Here is a 21,268-nt window from a genome sequence, read left to right on the forward strand (position 1 = left end):
TAAACTTTAGAACTAATTAATTAATGAATTCAGCGAGGTTGGAGGATACAAGATCAATATACAAAAATGAATTTATTTCTATACAGTAGCAATAAACTAACTGAAAATGAAATGAAAACAGTTCAATTTACAATAACATCAAAAAGAATAAATTACTTAGGAATAAATTTAACAAAAGAAGTGTAAAACATATACTGTGAAACTACAAAACATTGTTAAAAGCAATTACAGTATAACTGATTCACTTTGTTGTAAAGCAGAAACTAACACACCATTGTAAAACAGTTATACTCCAATAAAGATGTTAAAAAATAAATAAAACTAAAAAAACATAAAACTGTGAAAAAAAAAAAAGCAATTACAGAAGTCCTAAAGAAATGAAAAGACAGCCTATGTTTACGGATTGGAAAATTTAAGCATTTTTGTTAAGATGGTATGCTCCCCAAATTAATTTGCAGATTCAATGTTATCCCTTTCAAAATCTCAGTTGCCTTTTTTGCAGAAATTGACAAGCTCATTCTAAAATTCACATTATGAGTTCCCTGGTGGCCTAGTGGTTAGGATTCCGGGCTTTCACTGCCATGGCCTGGGTTCAGTCCCTGGTTGGGGAACTGAGATCCAGCAAGCCGTGAGGTGAGGCCAAAAAAAAAAAAAAAAATTCACATAAAAATGCAAAAGACCCAGAAGAGGCAAAACAATCCTGACAGAGGAGAACAAAGGACTCACACTTCTGATTTCAAAACTTACTACAAAGCTGTGGTAATCAAGGCTCTGTGGTACTAGCATAAGGATAGACGTAGAGATCGACAGAATAGAACAGGGTCCACAAAAAAACCCTACCTTTACGTCAATTAGTATTTGACAAGGGTGCCAAGGCAATTCCATGGATAAAGAATAGTTTAGCAAATGGCACTAGGTCAACTGGATATACACACGCAAAAGAATGAAGTTAGACCACAGCCTCAAACCAGATAAAAAAAATAATTCAAAATGGATCAAAGACCTAAAAATATGAGTTAAAACTATAAAACTCTTGAAAGAAAACATAGGTATAAATATCTTCATGATCTCAGATTAGACAATGGTTTCTTAGATACGACATCAAAGCACAAGCAATGTAAGATACAACAGATAAACTGGACATCATCAACATTTAGAACTTATGCTTCAAAGGACACCATTAAGTGAAAAAAATGCACAGAATGGGAAAAAGTTTTGCCAAGATATAAAGAACTCCTACAACTTATTAACAAAAATACAACCTAATTAAAGAATGAGCAAAGGAGATGCATAGACATTTCTCCAAAGGAGATATGTAAATAACCAATAAGCACAAGAAAAGATGTTCAAAATCATTAGTTACCAGGGAAATACAAGTCAAAATCACAATAAGATACCACTGAATATCTATTTGTTTGTTATAATTAAAAAGACAGGTAACACCAAGTGGTGTCAAGGATGTGCAGAAGAAACTGGACTCTTACACACTGCTGGTGGGAATGTAAAATGGTGCAGCCACTTCGGAAAACAGCCTTGGCCAGTTCCTCAGAGGGCTAAACATAAAGCTACCATATGACCAATATTTCCATTCCTAGGTATGTATCCAAGAAAATCAAAAACACAGGCAATTGATGAGTGAATAAAGAGAATGTGGTATATCTATACCACATGGATTATTATTTGCAAATCAAAAGGAACGAAGTTCTGATACATGCTATAGCATAGATGAAATCTTGAAATCTTGAAAACATAAGTGAAAGAAGCCAGTCATGAAAGACCAGATTGTAGGATTCCACTTTTTTTGTTTTTATCTTTCAAGAATTTGTCAAATTTATTAACATACGGTTTTCATAATATTCTCTTCTTATTCCTTTCTAACAGCTTAATACGACAGAATTTGCATATTATAAAATTCATCCACTTTAAGGATACAATTCAGTGGTTTTTAATATATTCACAGACATGTGCAACCATCATCCTAGCCAATGTTAGAACATTTTCATCACCTCAGAAAGAAACGTGGTAGGATTCCATGTATATGAAATGTCCAGAATAGGCAGATCTATAGAGACAGAGTAGGTCAGTGGTTGTTGCCTAAGAGAACGTTGGGGGAAATGGGAAGTGACTACTAATGGGTACGAGGTTTCTTTTCGGGGCGATGATGATGCTCTAAAACTGACTGTGGTGATGGCTGCAGCTGTGAGTACAGCAAAAAACCACTGAATTGTACACTTTAAATGGATAAATCATACAGTATGTGAATTACATCTCAAAACAGTTATTATTTTTTTTAGTTGTTTTCTCCTTTTTTTGGCTTTTTTTTTTTTTTTGGCCGTGCCATGCAGCTCACAGGATCTTAGTTCCCCGACCAGAGATTGAACCCGTGCACCCTCAGCAGTGAAAGCACAGAGTGCTAACCACTGGACCGCCAGGGAATTCCATAAAGTGCAATCTCTCTCTTTCATCACCCTCATTCACCATATTCTCAAGAGAAGAAAATTAGGTTACAAAACAGTTTGTAGATTCTCATCCAAATTTTCTAAAGGAAAATAGCGCACAGAAAACAAAACTGCAATATATCACAGTTGTTTCTTATGTAAATCTTATAAAGCCTGATTCATTTTTCTAACTTGCTAACGTAAACACATACCACTACTTTATTAAATGAAAAACAATATATACTACTTGACAAAATGATAAAAGACTTATAAACTGAGACCCTTCTCTTTACTTTCTTGTCCATTCCTGTTAACGCACCCTGCCCCTAACAACGTTCTGGGATTATTAAGATAGACTAGATAGAGAGATAGGCAGATACATAGATACATACATACACACAAAACAAACAAGACAATGTGATTTGAAAGTAACAATAGTAAAGGACAATTTCTGGGTGGATACACAAAAATTATTTTCATTGAAGCTGTCCATTAGTAGTAGGCAGGAGGGACTGGAGAAAGGTAAGTGGGTGAGGGGGTGGGAAAGCTCTTATTTGTATTATACTCTTCTCTGTGTTAGTTTAGAAAAAACATATATTCCTGTATTATTTTTTAATTACAGAATATTTTACCACATACATTATGATTTACTGGCTCATGAATTATTTACAGAAGACTTGGATAATTTTTTAAACACATAGGAGGGATGGACTGCCTGTGTTTTGGTCATTGCTTTCCAATTTTACTTCATTATAATCAGACACCAAATGACCTGTATGACATTATCTCTACACTATGTTGAAAGTTGCTTTGTGGACTATTGGGTCACACACTTTTATTAATGTTCCAAGTGTGCCTGAAAAAAATGAATAATCTTTAGCAGTTAGGTGCAGAACTCCATACACATCCATTAGACCATTCTTGCCATTGTGTTGTTCAAATCTTCTGTGGTCTTAACAAGTTACCTGCCTGGTCCTAAGACTTTTACGGATAGGTGTGAATAACTCCAATGAAGATAATAATTGTATTCATTTTTCATTATAATTCTGGCAACATTTTGCTTTATATTTTGAGACTATGCTATTTAGCCCAGGTTCAGGTTTACTACATCTCCCAGGAGAATTGTTCCTCATATCATTATACAGTGGTCTCCTTGTTTTTTGCTTTAAGTCTTTTTTTTTCTTGGTCTGATATTAACATTACTATCAGCTCTCTTTCAGCTAGTTTTTCTGAATCAGTTAGGGTTGATCAGAGAAGTAGAACCACTAAGAATGATAAGAATAAGAAGTTATTACCGGGATATAAACAGTAATTGTGGGAGCTGGTTAAGCAATTTATGTAGAACTGTTGATTCTGCATCTAGTGTTGGGACAGAAACTTAGAAGGCATGCAATCAGGAAGGAAACATGGATGTGAAATGGGGAAGAGCAAGGACAAACTGGAACTCGCATTCTCCCTCACCAATCTCAATGATGTGGGTGACTTACAGCATAAATTGGCACCCTTCACGACAGAGCCCACACAACTGACTCAAAATTTAGAGAAGCTGAAGGAGAAGACCCAGGGAGAGTTGGAGGAGCTGGAGGCTTGACTGCTGCCTGAAGTCAACAGATCAGTGATGAGGTATATGAACTGCAACAGTGCCTGACCTCCCACCAACCTTCTGAGCATGAACACAACCGCTGCTTTACTTCCACCTTACAAATCTTGAGCAATTTTCTCTTGCAGCCAGGCTAACCTGGAACCCTCCTGGAAAGGGAGTTCTAGGAAACAGAGTTCCAGCTCAATTATGCTGACCCAACATGAAGCTAACAAAATTTGCATGGATATTTTCCTCTACCTCTTCAATTTTATTCTTTCTGTATAATTATGTTTGAGGTGTGTCTCTTGTAAATAGCAGATAGCTGGATTTTTCTTTCATCCTATATAGACTGTCTTTCAACTATCATGTTTAATCCATTTACATTTATTAGGATTTATGACTTTCATAATTTAAAAAAGAATTGTCTTTTAAAAATGAAATGAAGTAATACCTGTACTGAAGATATCTGCATACTTTGCATTTCTGAAGTATTTTATACACATAACTTATTACCTACCACTTCTCCAGCAGAGGCAGCCAACATATGCTTCACAGGCATCAAATACGAAGATGAATCAGTGTGCAAAAACCATTTCACATATTCATAGGTGATAAAAAAGGCAGCAGCTGAAATTTAAAACAAACCAGTCTTTCACAAAGTTTAAATATATATGTAAACTGTTAAGAGAGATGTTTCTTGAAAACAATTACAACTCTAGTTATTAAATTATAACAGATAAAGATAATAATAAATATAAGTAATATAAATAAGTATAAATAATAAATATAAATACTAAAATATAAATATTTATATATATTATATAATATATACATATATTATATACAATATGTACATATTTGTATATTATATATGTATATATTTATAACTATAAATAAATACAAACAATAAAGATAAAATAATAATATGTACTATTCCCCCCCACCCCTTCACTCTTGCAGATTTGACTGAGCCCATGTTACATGCCTGACTTTGGACTTACAAACATGCAGATGACATGATCCCTGCCCTGAGGAAGCCTAACAGCTAACCTGGCATTTACCAGTTTGTACTGATAAGTCACTTAACACTTTTTAGTTAAGTTTTTTAGAAAAGGATATGAATTTCTGTAATCCAAAATATTTTTATATATGGTCATAAAATAATCAGCTACACTGATTTCTAGACAGCTTAAAAGTGCAAACACATATCTTAACTAAATAAAGCATCTATTCCATGATGTTTTGTTGCTGGTTACTCAAAATAACCATGGCTACTTTTTACTACATCAACTCACTTTTACATCAAGGAAACAATCAACTACTGAATTAAAATTGGAAATCAAAATCTCTAAAAAGCTACCCCTATCACCATGAACTAATCTTAGCTGCACAGGAAGGCTTTAAGACTTGCCATGTATTGTTAATAAAAACATGTTCATCACTCACGTAAAAGGTGAGGCACAAAAGATAAATAAATGGCAAATTCATCTTTCGAAGGGCATTTGAACATGTCACAGTAAAGTCTGAAACACTCAGGAAAAGAGCTTGGTAGTGAAAATCAGTTCTCCACAGTTAAAGTCAACAAGCTTGTAAACACCCCTCAGTGGCTAACAAACAGCAGGCCAAATGAGGAGGCACACTGTCCCGGGATGAGTAATGACCATGCAAGCAGCTGTATAGAGTTAATGCAGGTCCCAGTTCCCACTTGTGATTCTTATTTAGGCTGTTCCTACTTTGGCCTACTCACTAAATGCGCTAGAATATCTCCAGTCCCATTCAGCTATAAGTTCTACCTACTACACGTTCCCCCCACCCACCCCCACCCCCACCCCCCAGGAGTGAAAACAAAAAACTGCGGTTTTTCTACATTCCCTTCTAAACATGGAGTAAGGGTCTTGAATACAGGTCTTTTCCTCTCCTTTCGACCCTCAGTCCCTGCCACACCCCCTGCACAATACGTTCTCAAAAAAGTCTAGGGGGCTTCCCTGGTGGCGCAGTGGTTGAGAGTCCGCCTGCCGATGCAGGGGACACGGGTTCGTGCCCCGGTCCGGGAAGATCCCACATGCCGCGGAGCGGCTGGGCCCGTGAGCCATGGCCGCGGAGCCTGTGCTCCGCAACGGGAGAGGCCACAACAGTGAGGCCCGCGTACCGAAAAAAAAAAAAAAAAAAAAGTCTACAAGCCTCTGAATGTTACACTGGTGCATTGTACTCCGACTAGAACCTTAACCAATAGCAAACATTGTTTAAAGTGCCACGTAAAGTTTCAATTCACCAAAAATTTGCAGAAAAACAGAAAGGCCATTTCTGAAACGCTGGCATTTTGACTCTTTATCCAGCATCTCCCATTCAAAGATGTTCTGTGGATGGCAAAAAAAGAAAAAGAAAAGCGGGGCAAGAAGAACACCACTTTCTCAAACATATAAAAATTCAAAACCACATTCTGTATGTAAACTCCTGCTGACAAGAATCTAAACCAGCCCTGTGAGCTTAATGGAGCACCATGTACCCTGTAGACCATCACTAATACTTCATCTACCAACAATTCCTAAGTAATACGTAAGAGAAAAAAGAATAATTACAATGATGAGGGAGGCGTCATAAGAATGGATGACCAAAAGACAGGGACTTAGTAACATATTTCTTTGCAATTCCCTAGTTCAGAGGTTCCCAAAACTTGTCTGCATATTAAAATTACCTGGAGATTTTTTTTTTAAACCTCCAAAGCCCAGGCCACACCTCAGGCCAACTAAATCCCAAATCTCTGGGAGTGGGACAGCAGTACTTTCTTTAAAAAAAAAAAAAAAAATCTCTTCAGGTGATCAGGTGATTGCAATGCAGACAAATTTAGGAACCAAGGCCCATCTCCCACATATAGAGCTATACTTGGCATGGAGTGGGTCCTCAATAGTGACTTGCTATGATCAATTACTGAAAATTAAGACATAAAATAATTCAAGGATAACCTCAAAACAGTTGGCTGCTCTAAGGATGGCTCTGGGAGATAAACTAAAGGACCAAAAAGATTTGCTCTACAAATCTTTATGTGAATGTTAAGCTCACAGATGGATATAGATGGACATCTTAATGTCAAGTTAACAAGAAAGAATTTCTAATGAAATACACAGAGAAAAAAGAAATCAAACTCCAGAATTTAAGAACCTTCTGGAGCAGGGGTTTTGTGAGTCAGTGTGTGAGTGTGTGTGTGTGTGTGTGTGTGTTTGATAGTGGTGGTTTTTCTGTTTGCTTAGTCTGCTTTTGAATGCCAATCAAAGCATCAGTAAACAATTATTAAAATAAGCATCTGAAAAGAGGTGGATTAAATGAAACAATTATACTGATTATAGAATAAAAGGGCCATAAATCACACAACTTCAAAACCAAAACAAAAGCAAGACAATGGAAAGAGGAGGTTAGTGGGAATGGGTTGCATCATCTGAAAGCAATTTAGTTAAGACAAAGATTTAATGTCTCTTAGGTTCATCTGCTCCAGGAGAATCCCCAAGCCCAGTGGTTATTAAACTCAGCTTCACATCTGAATCACCTGGGAAGCTACTAAAACTCCTGATACCCAGGCAAAGACCAGACCAAATAAACTTCTCATGGAGACACAGGCATAAGTATTTTGTAAAGCTTCCCAAGAGATTCCAACGTGCAGGCAAGGTTGAGAACTGCTGTAAGACATCACAATCAATGTTACAGCAACACCTTAAGGATTCTAACAAGGAGTTTTAACAACAAAAACCACTCATTTAAAGATTGCTCATTTTTTTATGACAAATACACTAGAATGGAATCTATAGCACCAGCTGAGTCAAAACTAATGGATTAATGAATAGAAAATAAATTCAGGAGATCAACTACATCAATAATATAAGGAATTCTATATAGGGTTGGACCACATACCATTCTGAAAACAAATCCCATTATCTTGGCTTTATATAAAGCAGTGATAATACCAATATAATTTTTACCATTAGGAAAGGATCCAATAGCAGCAGAAGGAACGCCAGCATATATTCCACGAAAACCACCGGCCTTATTAAATCCTTGGGGGCTCTGCAGCCTGGTTTTAATGGTATCCAGAGGAAATAATATCAAGTCAACACAGACACCTGCTACCCCACCAGCCTTTAAAAAAAAAAGGAAGAAAAAGAAAAAAAAGGTTACAATAAAATAAATTGCCATTTTGGGGATGGGGTAGTTTTTAAAGCGTATTTCTTTAAGTATGGTTTTAAAGTATACCACAGACTACTTTGGTACACTCAAAACACCTCTTACCTAAATCTACAGACTGTTCTGGGAAAATAACCATTATTGTGATATATTTTCAAATTGTAAATTTTATATTACATATTCTGTTTTAAAAAAATGTTTAATGATTTTTAATAATTTTAAAATAAATTTCAAATTCATTTTTAATGATTTCACAGGGTTCAAAAAAGTAAATAAACAAATCTCAGAAAGGTAAAGAGTTCAAAGTCTTCTTTCCTGTCCCTAAAAACCCAGGTAACCAGTTTTGGTTTCTTATTGTATCCTTCCCAAGTTACTTTAGGCCTGTACGAGCAAATATGAATATGTATTTTATTTTACTTTTTTAAGTAAAAGGTGGTATGCTGCACCTTGTTTTTTTCATTTGACAATTTATCTCAGGGATCTTTCCAAATTACACCAAATGTTATATTTTTTGCCTTTTTAACTAATGAGTAGTGAACCTGCATTAAAAAAATTGTTTTGAGACTTACATTCTAAATGGTAATGCTCCTTGTGAATCTAGATCCATATTTTAAGAATCACACATGTAAGGATTCCTATGGTATCCTCTCTACTTTGTGTATATTTGAAAATTCCTTGATACTTTTTAATTTAAGTGAATAAATGAAGGGGAAAAAAAGAGCTAAATTCCTAGAGGACATTAAAACCTGACCCAAACTAGTCATCTCCCAAGAGATACCATGTTGCTTTGGAGAAGCTGCACTTTAAAAACTGATTAAAAACTAAGTTTTTCACCTCGTGATTACAGTAAAGCATATGTAGAATATTTTAAAAACTGGTTACAGCTTAGTCAAAGCAAAAAGAGACTCAGAAAAATATGAACTCAGACACTGTCAAAGAAAGGTCAACACAGAAGGTCTAATGGCATCATTTAAAGATATGAATCAACACCATTTTACAGTAAGCAGAGAGAAGAACTACAAAGAGGCAACTCTCAATACGGTTCCTACATAGTAAGTTTTAAACTGAATTGTTAACTTTTCCTATTTTTTGGATTTTGAACCATGTGAATATATTACCTATTCAAAAAGTAAAAGAACACATTAAAAACTATATAATCCATGACACAGAAAAAGAAGAATCAGTACTATTTAAACATACAGGCAGAGTTCAAAATGATCCACTGTTTCCATCCTTTGGGTTTACAGAATGCTCAAGTGGTACAAAGGTTAGTACCTAGCAAACACTTTCTGCTCTACTTGCCACTCACCATAAAACCACTGCAAGACTTCATTGGAAAAATGAAATTACCCTGATGAGAAATTCAATAATGTCTATTTTTCAATTAGTTAGCATAGGTAATTATTAAAAATTAGTGTGCACTAGAAAAGTACATTACCATAGGGACTTCCCTGGTGGCGTAGTGGTTAAGACTCTGCCTGCCACTGCAGGGGACACGGGTTCGAGCCCTGGTCCGGGAAGATCCCACATGCCGCGGATCAACTAAGCCAGTGTGCCACAACTACTGAGCCTGCGCTCTAGAGCCCGTGAGCCACAACTACTGAAGCCTGTGTGCCACAACTACTGAGCCTGAGCTCTACAGCCCACGAGCCACAACTACTGAAGCCCATGTGCCACAACTACTGAGCCTGAGCTCTAGAGCCCACAAGCCACAACTACTGAAGCCCACGCACCTAGAGCCTGTGCTCCACAACGAGAAGCCACCGCAGTGAGAAGCCCACACACCGCAACGAAGAGTAGCCCCAGCTCGCCGCAACTAGAGAAAAGCCCGTGCGCAGCAATGAAGAACCAACGCAGCCAAAAATAAATAAAATTTTAAAAAAAGAAAAAGTACATTACCATATACATTAATACTATATGATCAGCCTGAAAGGCATGACAGAACCCCAAAGACCATGCGGGATGCTCTGCGAATGACCTAAAAAGCTGTCACCAAAAGAACACAGAGATGTGCCAGCAGAGCACCACAAGGGGGAGTAAATGAATGACAATGTGGGATTTCTTTCCGGATATAAAGGTGGCCTTTTCTAAGTCAAGGGGAAAAGTTCACAAGTAACGTAGCAAAGTTAAAAAGAAAAAAAAGCCAACTTTTTCAACATTCTTCTCACTTATTCTTTAAGGATTTTATAAAATTCAGGACGTAATAAAATACTTTGCCTGCCTCTTCATTTTCTCAAAACACAAGAACTAAAATCTTGGTGAGAATGACTTATATGACTGGTTTCTTTAAAAATAGCTGCACTTCATTCTAATTTTCTCATTAATCTTAGGAGTGGGTTCAGAGAGATGCTTGCTATCTACTGCTAAATTTTAATCAATAAGCGAATTACTCTCTTAATCTATTTGGCTACTTTGCATGCATTGATTCTCCAGCCCTTCTTTCATCAGAATTCTTATCGTCTGAGAATAAAATGACCAGATTGAATCTGTTTATCTAGTAAATCATGAATCAAGAGTTACTAATTGCTTCTGTGGATTTCAAACTTCTGTAACTCAAATGTCACTTAAATTCATGAGACTGAAAAAAATGCTGCTAAAAGAAGATTAAGAATTACCTATGTATTTAGACACATAGCAACACATCTAAGACTTAAACAAAAACTTTAAGGAATGCTTATAATTTTTCATCAAGCCAGCATCAACTGAATTATAAGGGACTCTACCAATTTCTTTTCTTTAGCCTGAGAAATTTGTTTTATTTATGATCACTTATCAAAAATGTTATCAGGTGGGACTTCCCTGGCAGTCCAGCGATTAAGACTCCGTGCTTCCACTGCAGGGGGCATGGCTTCAATGCCTGGTCGAGGAACTAAGATCTTGCATGCCATGCAGTGCGGCCAAAAAATCTTTAAAAATTAAAAAAATTTTTTAAAAAAGGTTATCAGGCAAGGGGTTAGTTTCAAGATTTATGGTAGCTTACACTGAAAATCCTAAGTACTAGACAAAATCCAAAGAAAGAGAACATAACCCAGATAACCAGCAAGCCTTACCACAGCATAACAATTTATTGAGACCTTGATATCATATAGATAAAATACACAGCACCACCTTAATTTAAAAATGGAAAAAGTGCTGGCAGGCTGTAGAGAGGAAGTGTATAATTAGTGAAATTAGACCCTTTGAAATTCCTCTAGGAGCTGAAAAAAGTCAAGATTACATGAAGCTGACAAAACAGAAAAAAACAAAGCAAAAACAAAAAAACTCACTGCTGCTCAACTACAGGACAAAATCAAACCATCCGTCTAATTTAACTAAGCAAAATCATCACAGGCCCCTGGCCTAGACCACAACTAAAAAGAACCAGGCGAAACATTAACATGGCTTCTCGGAGAAACATCCCTCCCTGACATTCTCTGTTTCCTCCACAGCAAAGTGGCCACCAGTGACTTTAACCACCTCATGCAGAGCTGTGGCTTCTGCTTCCTGTGATACTTGCCTTCTTCCCCCTCCACCATCCATTCTCCCCGCAGCGCTCCTTCACCCTCTACACTTAACGTTGCCTGTGTAAAATACAAATTTCAATTTCATCTTGACACTCTTCAAAGTTTCCAAAAGCCCTTAGGATGAAGAACAAAATCACAGTACAGCCTACAAGGCTCTAGAAGTTCTGTCCCCCATCTACCTCTCCACCCTTAACTCCATCATTAGCCCTTTGCTGGGTACCTTCTTACCACCTTGATCTCTCTTTTCCTCCAAGTCATCTGATTTTCCTCATTTCTAGGACTGTGTCCCTAATCCCCCCAGTCTAGGTTTAGACCCTCATGTTTCCACACACTGATCAGATTTCTAATTCTGTAGTTTAGCATCTGACCATTTCTTCAAAGACTGTACGTTCCACGAAACTATAAGATCCATACCTGTTTTGTTCACCAGTATGTTCCCAGCACCCAGTACATAGTAGGCACTCAATAACTATTTGAAAAACACATGAATTAATGACTATAACAAAAGGTTACTAACCATATCTTAGAAGGTACTACAAAGCAACCTAAAAAAGGTACATCAAACTTTTTAAAAATTGCAAAACACAGGACCAAGCAATTCCCAAAAGAAAAATATAAACAGCCAACAAAATTATGAAAATATGCTTCCCCATCATCAGTGACCAAATAAAAACAAAATTTTAAATTTCCCAATTACATTATAAAAGATTAAAAATATGAAAATAGTTATGAGTATTAACATAAACAAATTATTATAATCTATTGAAGGACAATTTGGCAAAATGAAAATTTTAAACCATAAAATACTTGATCCAGTTATTTTATTTTTAAACATTTCTTCCACAAAAATAAGTTCATAAATATACAAGAATGTTTACTACAGAATTGTTTCTAACAGTAAAAAGCTGGAAATAACCTAGTAAGTTGTATTATATCAGAATAACGGATTGCTACACAGCCTTTAAAAGAATGAGATTGACCTGAACTTGCTGATATGGAAACATGTTATATTCTTAAATTAATCAAATAAGCTACAGAACAATATATGCTTTATAATCCCACCTTTCAAAGAAATGTGTATTTATTTGTCTATGCATAATTAGAAGTCTGGAACACCAAACTGTTAGAAGTTATTATCTCTGTGGAAAAACATTTGGGATGAGGAGTATTTTTATTATCTTGTTGATTTTTGTATTGTTCAAGTTTTGCAATGAGTACTACAAACATACAAAAGTAGAGCTACTCAAATTAATATTCCCTCACCAAAAAAAGACAAAAACAAAAAAACAACAACCCAAATTCACTGGTCACATTTGGTATACAGTAGGCACTCAGTAAGGGGTAACTCAGAACCTCGACCCCTGGACCCTAAACTACCTGTTCAGCTTCATCTGGCACACTCCTGACCTTGAGCCTCGTCCACTCTGACTACTCTGTTTCCCAAAAACATCCTGAAACTTATCAGTTCTGTGCTCCTGCTTAGGTTTTTCTCTCAGCCTGGAAGGCCCTTCCAATGCCTCGTCTCCTGTCTACTACAGCCAGCAGACCCCCCTGCTGCCCCCGGCCATTACATAGACACACACACACACACACACACACACACACACACACACACACACACACGGCCATTACATAGACACACACACACACACACACGGCCATTACATAGACACACACACACACACACACACACACACACACACACACACACACCTGCCAAAATCCATTTCATTGTTAAGACTGTGACCAAATGCCATATCCCTCCTGAAGCCTTTCCCAGTCTCCCAGTCAGAATTAAAGGCTACTTCCTTAACTCCCCTGTATAACTTTGTTTACATTTCCCTTTCAGTACTAACCACCATGGCTGACACTAAGATCCTTCAGAGCAGAAGCCAGGTCAGTGACCTTGGCCCTCCTAAATATATAACCCAGTGCCTGGGATGGAGCAGGGCTTCCACACTTGTTTGTTGGTCTGAATCACATGGAAATGTAAGATGATAAGAAAACACTTTACGGAAAGATTCAACATTCAGAAGAAAAACTGCAGCAAATCACTCTCTGCTTGTCCCTGCTGCAGTTTGCCATAGCACTGTGACAAATGAAACCTGGTGTTACCTGCTGCTATACTTCTTGGCATTCCACAGCTCCAGCGACAGCACTGTGGTATATTCAGGGTGACTTTTCCAGAAATCCTCTGCCTTTCATCACCTCCTGATGGAAAAGACTGTGTAGGAACAATGTTGTTTGGTAAGGCTATTCTCAGGAACACAATAATGGTTCTAGAATTTGACTTGAGTATTCTTCCATTTCTCCAGAAATTCTTTCAGATTAAATATTGCCTTAGACTACAGCTTTCGCATCAGACACGCAGACCTGGCTTCAATCTCAACTGGGTCTCCCTAGGAAAGCTATTAAACCTAGGTAAGCCCACATTTCTTCATGCATGAAACGGGAAAAATAATAGTACCTATACTTCACAGAGTTTTTGAGAATTGAGTGAGATTAAATGAGAATTAAATACAACTACAGGAGCCTGTTACATGCTTAGCAAAATGCCTGCCTCAATTACCAATAAATATGAGTTATCATTTTTAGTGTTATGTTACTGTAAATATCCTTCCAAGTTTGCTGATGCCCTATTTCTGACAGGTCAATATTAAAAACCATGTGAAAGACGAAGGAGGACCAAAGACCAAAGACTGAAGATTACATTCATATATTAAACTGAACTATAAATGTATATACAAAATCGATAAATTCAAGTCTTTCCTTACCAATAATGAATGAAAAGCTTTCCTCAAATTCTACTCCCTGGACAAGAATCACCCATGGATTCACACAACAGAAAACCAAATCACACGATGTGTGCAGGAACGATTCAGCATCAAACTCAAAAAACTGAGAAACACTACTGTTCAAATTTCTTTATGATGCTTGGATGTGAATTTATGGGTTATTCTTTTTTAACCAGAATACAAAAAAAAAAAAAGAGCAGAAGACAAAATTGTAACCATATGATTTCTGCTCTGAAAAAATTGCATAAGCACACATTAAAGTGCTCAGTAAATGGTTCCTTTTTATCACCACACATAATTACACGGTTAATTTTTGTTTTATTTTCTGTTAAATGTCTGCTCCCACTTGACTGCACACCCCTGAGGGTAGGGACCATATCTTCGAGGCTCTTGCTCTTCCCAAGTACCAGAGCAAAGGCTCACACATATGTGTGGTTAAACAGGTAACAATACCTGATGCGTGGAGGTGGAAAAACTGTGGGTACAACTTTTATCTTCCCTCTCTTTGGCATTTTGTTACTCAAATTCTGTGTGTACCATTAAAATTTAATATTTAAAACTTATATCTGAACACACAGCATTTGGTTTGGAAGTGGTACAAAAGCATATTAAGTCATTTACAGCTAAATTTCAGATTCTAAAACTTTCCCAGGATCCCCTCTTATACGGAAAGAAAAATGAGAAAGGAAAGGTAGCTCCATCTCCTCGTACTTGAAATACAGAAGAAATACCTCCATCACGGCAGTGGTTCTCGACTGTGGCCCCAGACAATGGGTGGTCTCCAAGGGTGCCTTGCACGCTCCACTAACTGATCAAAATTGAGAACATACCTCTGTCTAGGTGACTGCCTACTCAACACAAAAGAAATGAGCAAAAAAAGGAAGACCTGCCCACTCTGACCTAAATGACAAAAAGAATCAAGTCACACAAAGCAAGTCAAGAATGTGCAGCGTAATTCCCAATCCCTTAGAGACATGGAGTTAATGCTTCGTCATCAGATACTAACTTCCCTGACTCCAGAAAGCAGACTAGGAAGCTGCCTTCCAGAAAAGAAAGGTATGAGGCAAAAAACCCTGAATACGTCCCTTCAACTTCATTCTTATCTTTTCTTCTGTTTTCTTACCCCACCTAAGAAGCTTTGGCAACATAATCCATGCCACTGCCCTCAAGTCCCTTTCTGCCAGTGGTTCTCAGCAGAAGGGCAGGTTCAGTGAGAGGACACAAATATTATGAAGAAGCTTTTTCAGAACCACCTCCCTAAAGTAAGAAAAGAAAAAACAAAATAACAATTAAAAAACAACAACAGTACAAGCAGTCCTTGCTTTGCACAGCACCGACACGCATGCATCTCAGTTGCCACAAGCAACACAAGTCCTCTAACAAGACAGTTGAATTACAGTGACCACGGTGATATTTCACAAAAATGGATAATCGAAAGATGGAACCGGCCAACAAACATGAAAGCAGGGTAAATAAATGACAAGTGGTTAACGGTGAAAGTGACATTCAAATCAAATGTAAAAGGAGTTATAAAAGAATTAGCTGTGGGAATATCGACACTGCTGTCATTGGAGAGATTCCAGACATGCAGCCAGAGGAAAATGAGTGAAGGCGAACTTACCACCACATACGGGGAAAGAGGCTATGACGAAAAGGACAAAGATGTCCCAGAGCAAGCTGTGCCAACAAAAAACTCCACGTTAAAGGAACACTTGTTCTGTATTGCAAGTTATATAACTTACAAATTACTTCTGATACTTTTTTTTTTACAAAGAAATACAATCTTAATGTTTTAAATTACACTGTACTAAATGTTAGTTTTACTTTTATTTTTCCGTTTCCCTATACTTCCACAATCGACAGTAAAAGAGTTATTAACATTGACAAGAATTTTTAAAGGTCGTTAAATAATCGTGTTTTCATCAATTATTAAGATCACTTTGCATGACGTCCACTCGCACATTCACCTTTACGGCCCCACATTACACGCAAAGGACTGCCTGCACTTCACGCTGCAGAGCACGAACACTGGCCGAAGCTCCTTCACCTGTAACCCAGTTAAAAGTAACTGAGACAGAGATGCTTTTGGCTTCACTCAAGTAACAACCCAGATGAACTACAAGGTCGATGAAACAGCTAAGTACTGAAAGGGAGAGAAGAGTCAGGCTGGAAGGAAAGAGTGGTTTGGAGGTATGTTTGTTTGTTTTGCATTGAAAAAAGTAGAAGAAAAAAGTAGGGCTACTATCAAAATTATTTCATTCCATCTTGGAGGATTTCAATACAGCTTTTTTTTTTTTTTTAAGGAATGGAATAAAGCCAGCCCTCCATATCCTGGGGTTCCGCATCGTCAGATTCAACCAAATGCAGATTCAAAATATTTGCAAAAAGAATTCCAGAAAGTTCCAAAAAGGAAAACTTGAATTTGCTGCACGCAGGCAACTATTTTCATAACATTTATATTGTATTTACAACTATTTACACAGTATTTACCTTATATTAGGTATGATAAGTAATCTAGAAATGATTTAAAGTATACAGGAGGATGTGCATAGGTTACATGCAAATACTACATCATTTTATATAAGGGACTTGAGCATCTGTGGATTTTGGTATCCACAGGGGACCTGGAACCAATTCCCCTTGGCTACCAAGTTTTAATTAGGCATGAACCAGATGTATACGGGTACAGTGTTGTATTTTTTCTTTCCTTTTTTTAACCTCATAAGCATTTTCCATGTTACTATTATAGCACATACTCTTCACAAGCTCTGTTACCAATGGCCCCTAAACAGTCCATGAAATGCATCTATCATCATTTACCTAACCATTCCTCTTTTATTTCATGTTTTCCTATTATCTTCACTGAGTTAAATGTTATGAATATCTTTATGTCGCTAACACTTATTTCAAACTACTCTCCTAAAAGCATGCACCAGTGACTGTACTCTTGGAAGTTTTTTTTCTGAATAGTCTGCTCTGTGCTCCAAATGAAAACTTAACATGCCAGAAGCTCTCTCCTTATTCAGCTCTACAGCCCTTCAATCCTGCTCTAGAAACTTCAGGAAGGAAAGAGTTAAATATCTGCTCTATGTCAGGCTCTGTACTACATCTCACTTAATCCTTAGAAGCCGAGGCTCAAGACTTCTGCAAACAGGTGAAGTTGCATTCATTCACCCAACAAGTGCTGAGTGCCTACGAAGTGTCAGGCATTGGTCACACAGTAGTAAACAAAACAGAACACCCTCAGGAGTGCTTAGCCTCCTCAAAGATGCTCCCAACCATTTAAAAAAAAAAAAAAAAAAAAAAAAAGGGCTCCTCCATTTCCTGACTACTTCAATAATAAAACCCTCTAATGGCTTTCGCTATGCTTCTTATAAAATCCAAATTCCTTTCCACTGCCCACCAAGACTCACCTCGGCAGGCTTCGTCTAGCTCTCCAACAGCATCCCCTGTCACACTACCCTCACCCACTAGGCCTCAGCCACCACCTTCACATCCTGAACTCTTTCCACCTGAGGATTCTCTCACGTGCTGCTCCCCCTGAACTTTCCCCTCTGCTCATCAAAATGACTTGCCCCTTATCTGTTAGGTCTTAGCTTAAACGTCAGCTCCTCAGGGCCTTCCTTGGGCACTCCATCTAAAGTAGATTTTCCAATATTCTTCTCTCTCTCTCCCACCTCAGTTCATTTCTTTCACAGTAGTTATCATATAGCCTTGGTTTGTTTGCCATCAAATCTCCAAGGGCAATCACAGTACCAGTAGACAGAACACATGGCAGATAAACTGCATGCTAAATGAATTCCCCGGGAGATCTAACTTCCTTGAAACTTCTACCAATCAATCCCAATTTTACCCTCTGTAACTACGAAAAAAGAAGTACGCATGTGTACCCTTCTTTAATAAAATAAATTTTAATACAATTTTTCTTTTGTTAACTCTGACACTCACCTGTTTTTAGCAACTGCTACTGTTGCCGACTTCAGAGATAGTCTCAAGGAGCAGTAAATGGAATCCCATGTTACACTGCTTGGAATCTGAGCTCCAACATTTACACACATGAAATGTATCTCACTTGTGTGACTTTGGACAAATTATCTAACATACTACTCCTCAGTTCCCTCATTTGGAAAACTAGGATAAGACTTCAGTTGTCTGTCAGGCTTAAATGAGATGATGTATGTTAAGAGTTTACCCTAGTTCCCGGCAGAGCAATGTTAATTGTCACAAGTACCACTGCCATCTCACCAGCTGGACAGGAAAACGTCTTCAAGGGGTAACATATTTCTTTGCATCTCTAAAACCTAGCTTCTACAAATATCAGCAAATCTAGATTTAAAACCATCATTCCACCAGTCTGGGTAAGATCCCCCTTCCACATCTGCCCATACACTCTGAAACTAACCCTCATCGTCATTTACAATAACAATCATATCACCCTTCTGCCTCCACCACCTGACCCATGCGGCCAGGTCTATCTTATTCACCATGTTATCTCCAACACCTGCAAAAACATTTGATAATTAAACGAAGAAAGTCCTCTGGGCCTCCATTTCTCAGGAAAAGCTTTCGAAAAGGTACTTGTCTATTTCCTGCCTCTGCCCGCTCTCCTACAATGAAAATATAGGCAGCCAATCTGTCTTGTTCACTACTGTATCTAGTATCCCCTACTGAGCCTGTCCTAAGAAAGGTTTCAAAATATTTATTAAAGGATTGGGGGGGCGGGGGTTGAGGTTAAGACACGTTGATTCTCGTTGTTTTCTAAGGAGTTAAACACCACTCACGTACTGGCTGAACGCGCGGCTACTTGTGCTCATCAGTATATACCCAAAGCCTAGAAAAATGCTCGGAAGCAAAATAAGCAGATTATATATAAGATGAATGAATAGATACGTCATTTTCCGAGACTGAAAAAAGATACAGCAAAATGAAACCACAGCCTTGACCAGGAGGTCTGTGAGCGACTCAAGAGTTGTTTTGTTACATGTATTTCATTCATTGCCAAGCTCTCCAGAGTATGGTTACAGTATACAATTGAAACTTTCTTTTTCCGTTAGGTAAACCGCGGTGCGGAAGACTGTGAGTCAAGAGCCACCCCTATCCCACCCCCGTCTCTTTCTGGCATACAGGTAGGAAACTCAGAACCTTGCCACGAGGCCCGGCGCGGCCCAGGAGCCCAGCGCTTCCTCCCAGACCTGGTGACCGGTGACCCGGGGATGATTCAGCGCACAAAACCGGAAGGAGGTGCTAGGACAGGGAAGCCTCCGGCACTCCTAGCGCCCCCACCCTACCGCCCGGTACTCACCACCAGCGAGGCTGTGAACCCAGGCCGGTCCATGGCCGCATAGCCTCAGTCAAGGTTATAATTCAAAGCTGAGCCGACTCAGGTCATGGGCCCCGGCACTGGGCACCGCCATCTTGGAGGCGGGGCATGTAACGCCGGCACTTCCGTTGCCACCTGAGGTTGAACCACAACAATTACACGTGCAACCGGGGAAGCTGGGCCAGAAGGAGGGCCAGGAAGGAGGGGCGGGGCCTGAAAAGTGTGGTCCAGTCAAATCTCGCGACTCTTCTCTGCCTCCGTTTCCTACAGCTTCTGAGTGGGCCAGGTGGAGGAACTCTCGCGAGCAAACGAGCCTCGACTGGGAACCAGGCGTAGCGAACACGATGATGAGGAAAGGGTGAAGCCCAACCGTAAACCCAAAAGAGGCGTGGCTATAGTGGAAGGCGGGGCCATGGAGAGGCAGGACTAGCTTCAGCGGGCAAGACCTGTGGCTTCCAATGAGTTATTTGCATTTATCTGTTGGTTTCACCTGTAGAAATTTTGTCTTTTTCCATAAAACACTCATTATCAGAAAATTATTAAATATAGAAAAACATTTCAAAAATTTCCTTACTCGAGCTAAAAATTAATGTCCTCTACTTCTTACTGTTTTTGCACTTAATATAATTCATTTGTTCGGTTATTTACTTGCTCATCTTGTTAGCTGTAGTATCAATTGCACACTTCAAAGACCACTTTAAGAACTTAAAGTTTCTTGCAGGGGACTTGCCTTTACATTTTTTAAACAAATACCTTCTAAGTTTCCTATTAAGAGCCAACTGCATCTCAGATGTGGTGCTCTAATACAGCCACTTTGTAAGGTAAGCACCGTTAGCATCCTCATTTTACAGAGAATCCTGATGCTCCAAGAGGTTCACTAACCAACCCAAAGCTACAGAGAACATAGCAGACCCAGGCTTGAAATTTTACTTAATGACCTCATCATATTTCCTCAAAACCTTTGCAACAGCCTTAGGTTCTTTGCCTTTCTTCAATGTCTTTCATACCACTTCTACAGTCAATATTCTCTTCTAGTTGAGATGTTCTAGAAATGATTAGCAGAATGCCTTCAGGATTTCAAATTCTGAACCCCCAGAAATCTGGGAGTGGCTTACCTGAGTGGTTCTGTTACCGGCCAGGGTTCTTGGACTCCTTAATCAATAGAAATTGAAAAAACACCAGACGAGAAATTCAGGCAAGGCTTTATTGGGACTCGTACTGTAGCAGGACGGCGTGAAAACAAGTAACAGGTGGCCCTGCTTGCTCCCTGAGGGGAGGGCAAGCTGGTCCCTTACATGGGGCGAGGGTAGGGGCAGGTCCGGGGGTCAGGCTGCAAGGGTGGCTTGGGTGGGGTGCCCATCCCCTTGGTGGTGCTGTGTGCAAGGATCATGTGCGCTACCATGCCTTTGCTCCCGACTCCTCAGATGTGGAAGTTAGGTTTTGGGGCTTTTTGTATC

At 38.6% G+C, this 21,268-nt stretch overlaps 1 protein-coding gene across 1 annotated transcript in view; it reads right to left on the minus strand.

The window, feature by feature from the left end:
- The window catches only part of SLC25A26 (solute carrier family 25 member 26), a 168,387-nt gene extending 148,420 nt beyond the window's left edge, over nt 1-19,967 (minus strand). The window contains exons 1-3 of the mRNA XM_007104147.4: nt 19,794-19,967; nt 7,992-8,148; nt 4,538-4,647 (exon numbers count right to left, since the gene is read on the minus strand). Of these exons, the coding sequence (XP_007104209.1) occupies nt 4,538-4,647; nt 7,992-8,148; nt 19,794-19,826 (300 nt within the window). The 5' untranslated portion in view covers nt 19,827-19,967. The remainder of the gene's footprint in view (nt 1-4,537; nt 4,648-7,991; nt 8,149-19,793) is intronic.
- Between the last annotated feature and the right edge of the window lie 1,301 nt (nt 19,968-21,268).

Source organism: Physeter macrocephalus, chromosome 18 (assembly GCF_002837175.3).
Source record: "Physeter macrocephalus isolate SW-GA chromosome 18, ASM283717v5, whole genome shotgun sequence".
NCBI lineage: Eukaryota > Metazoa > Chordata > Mammalia > Artiodactyla > Physeteridae > Physeter > Physeter macrocephalus.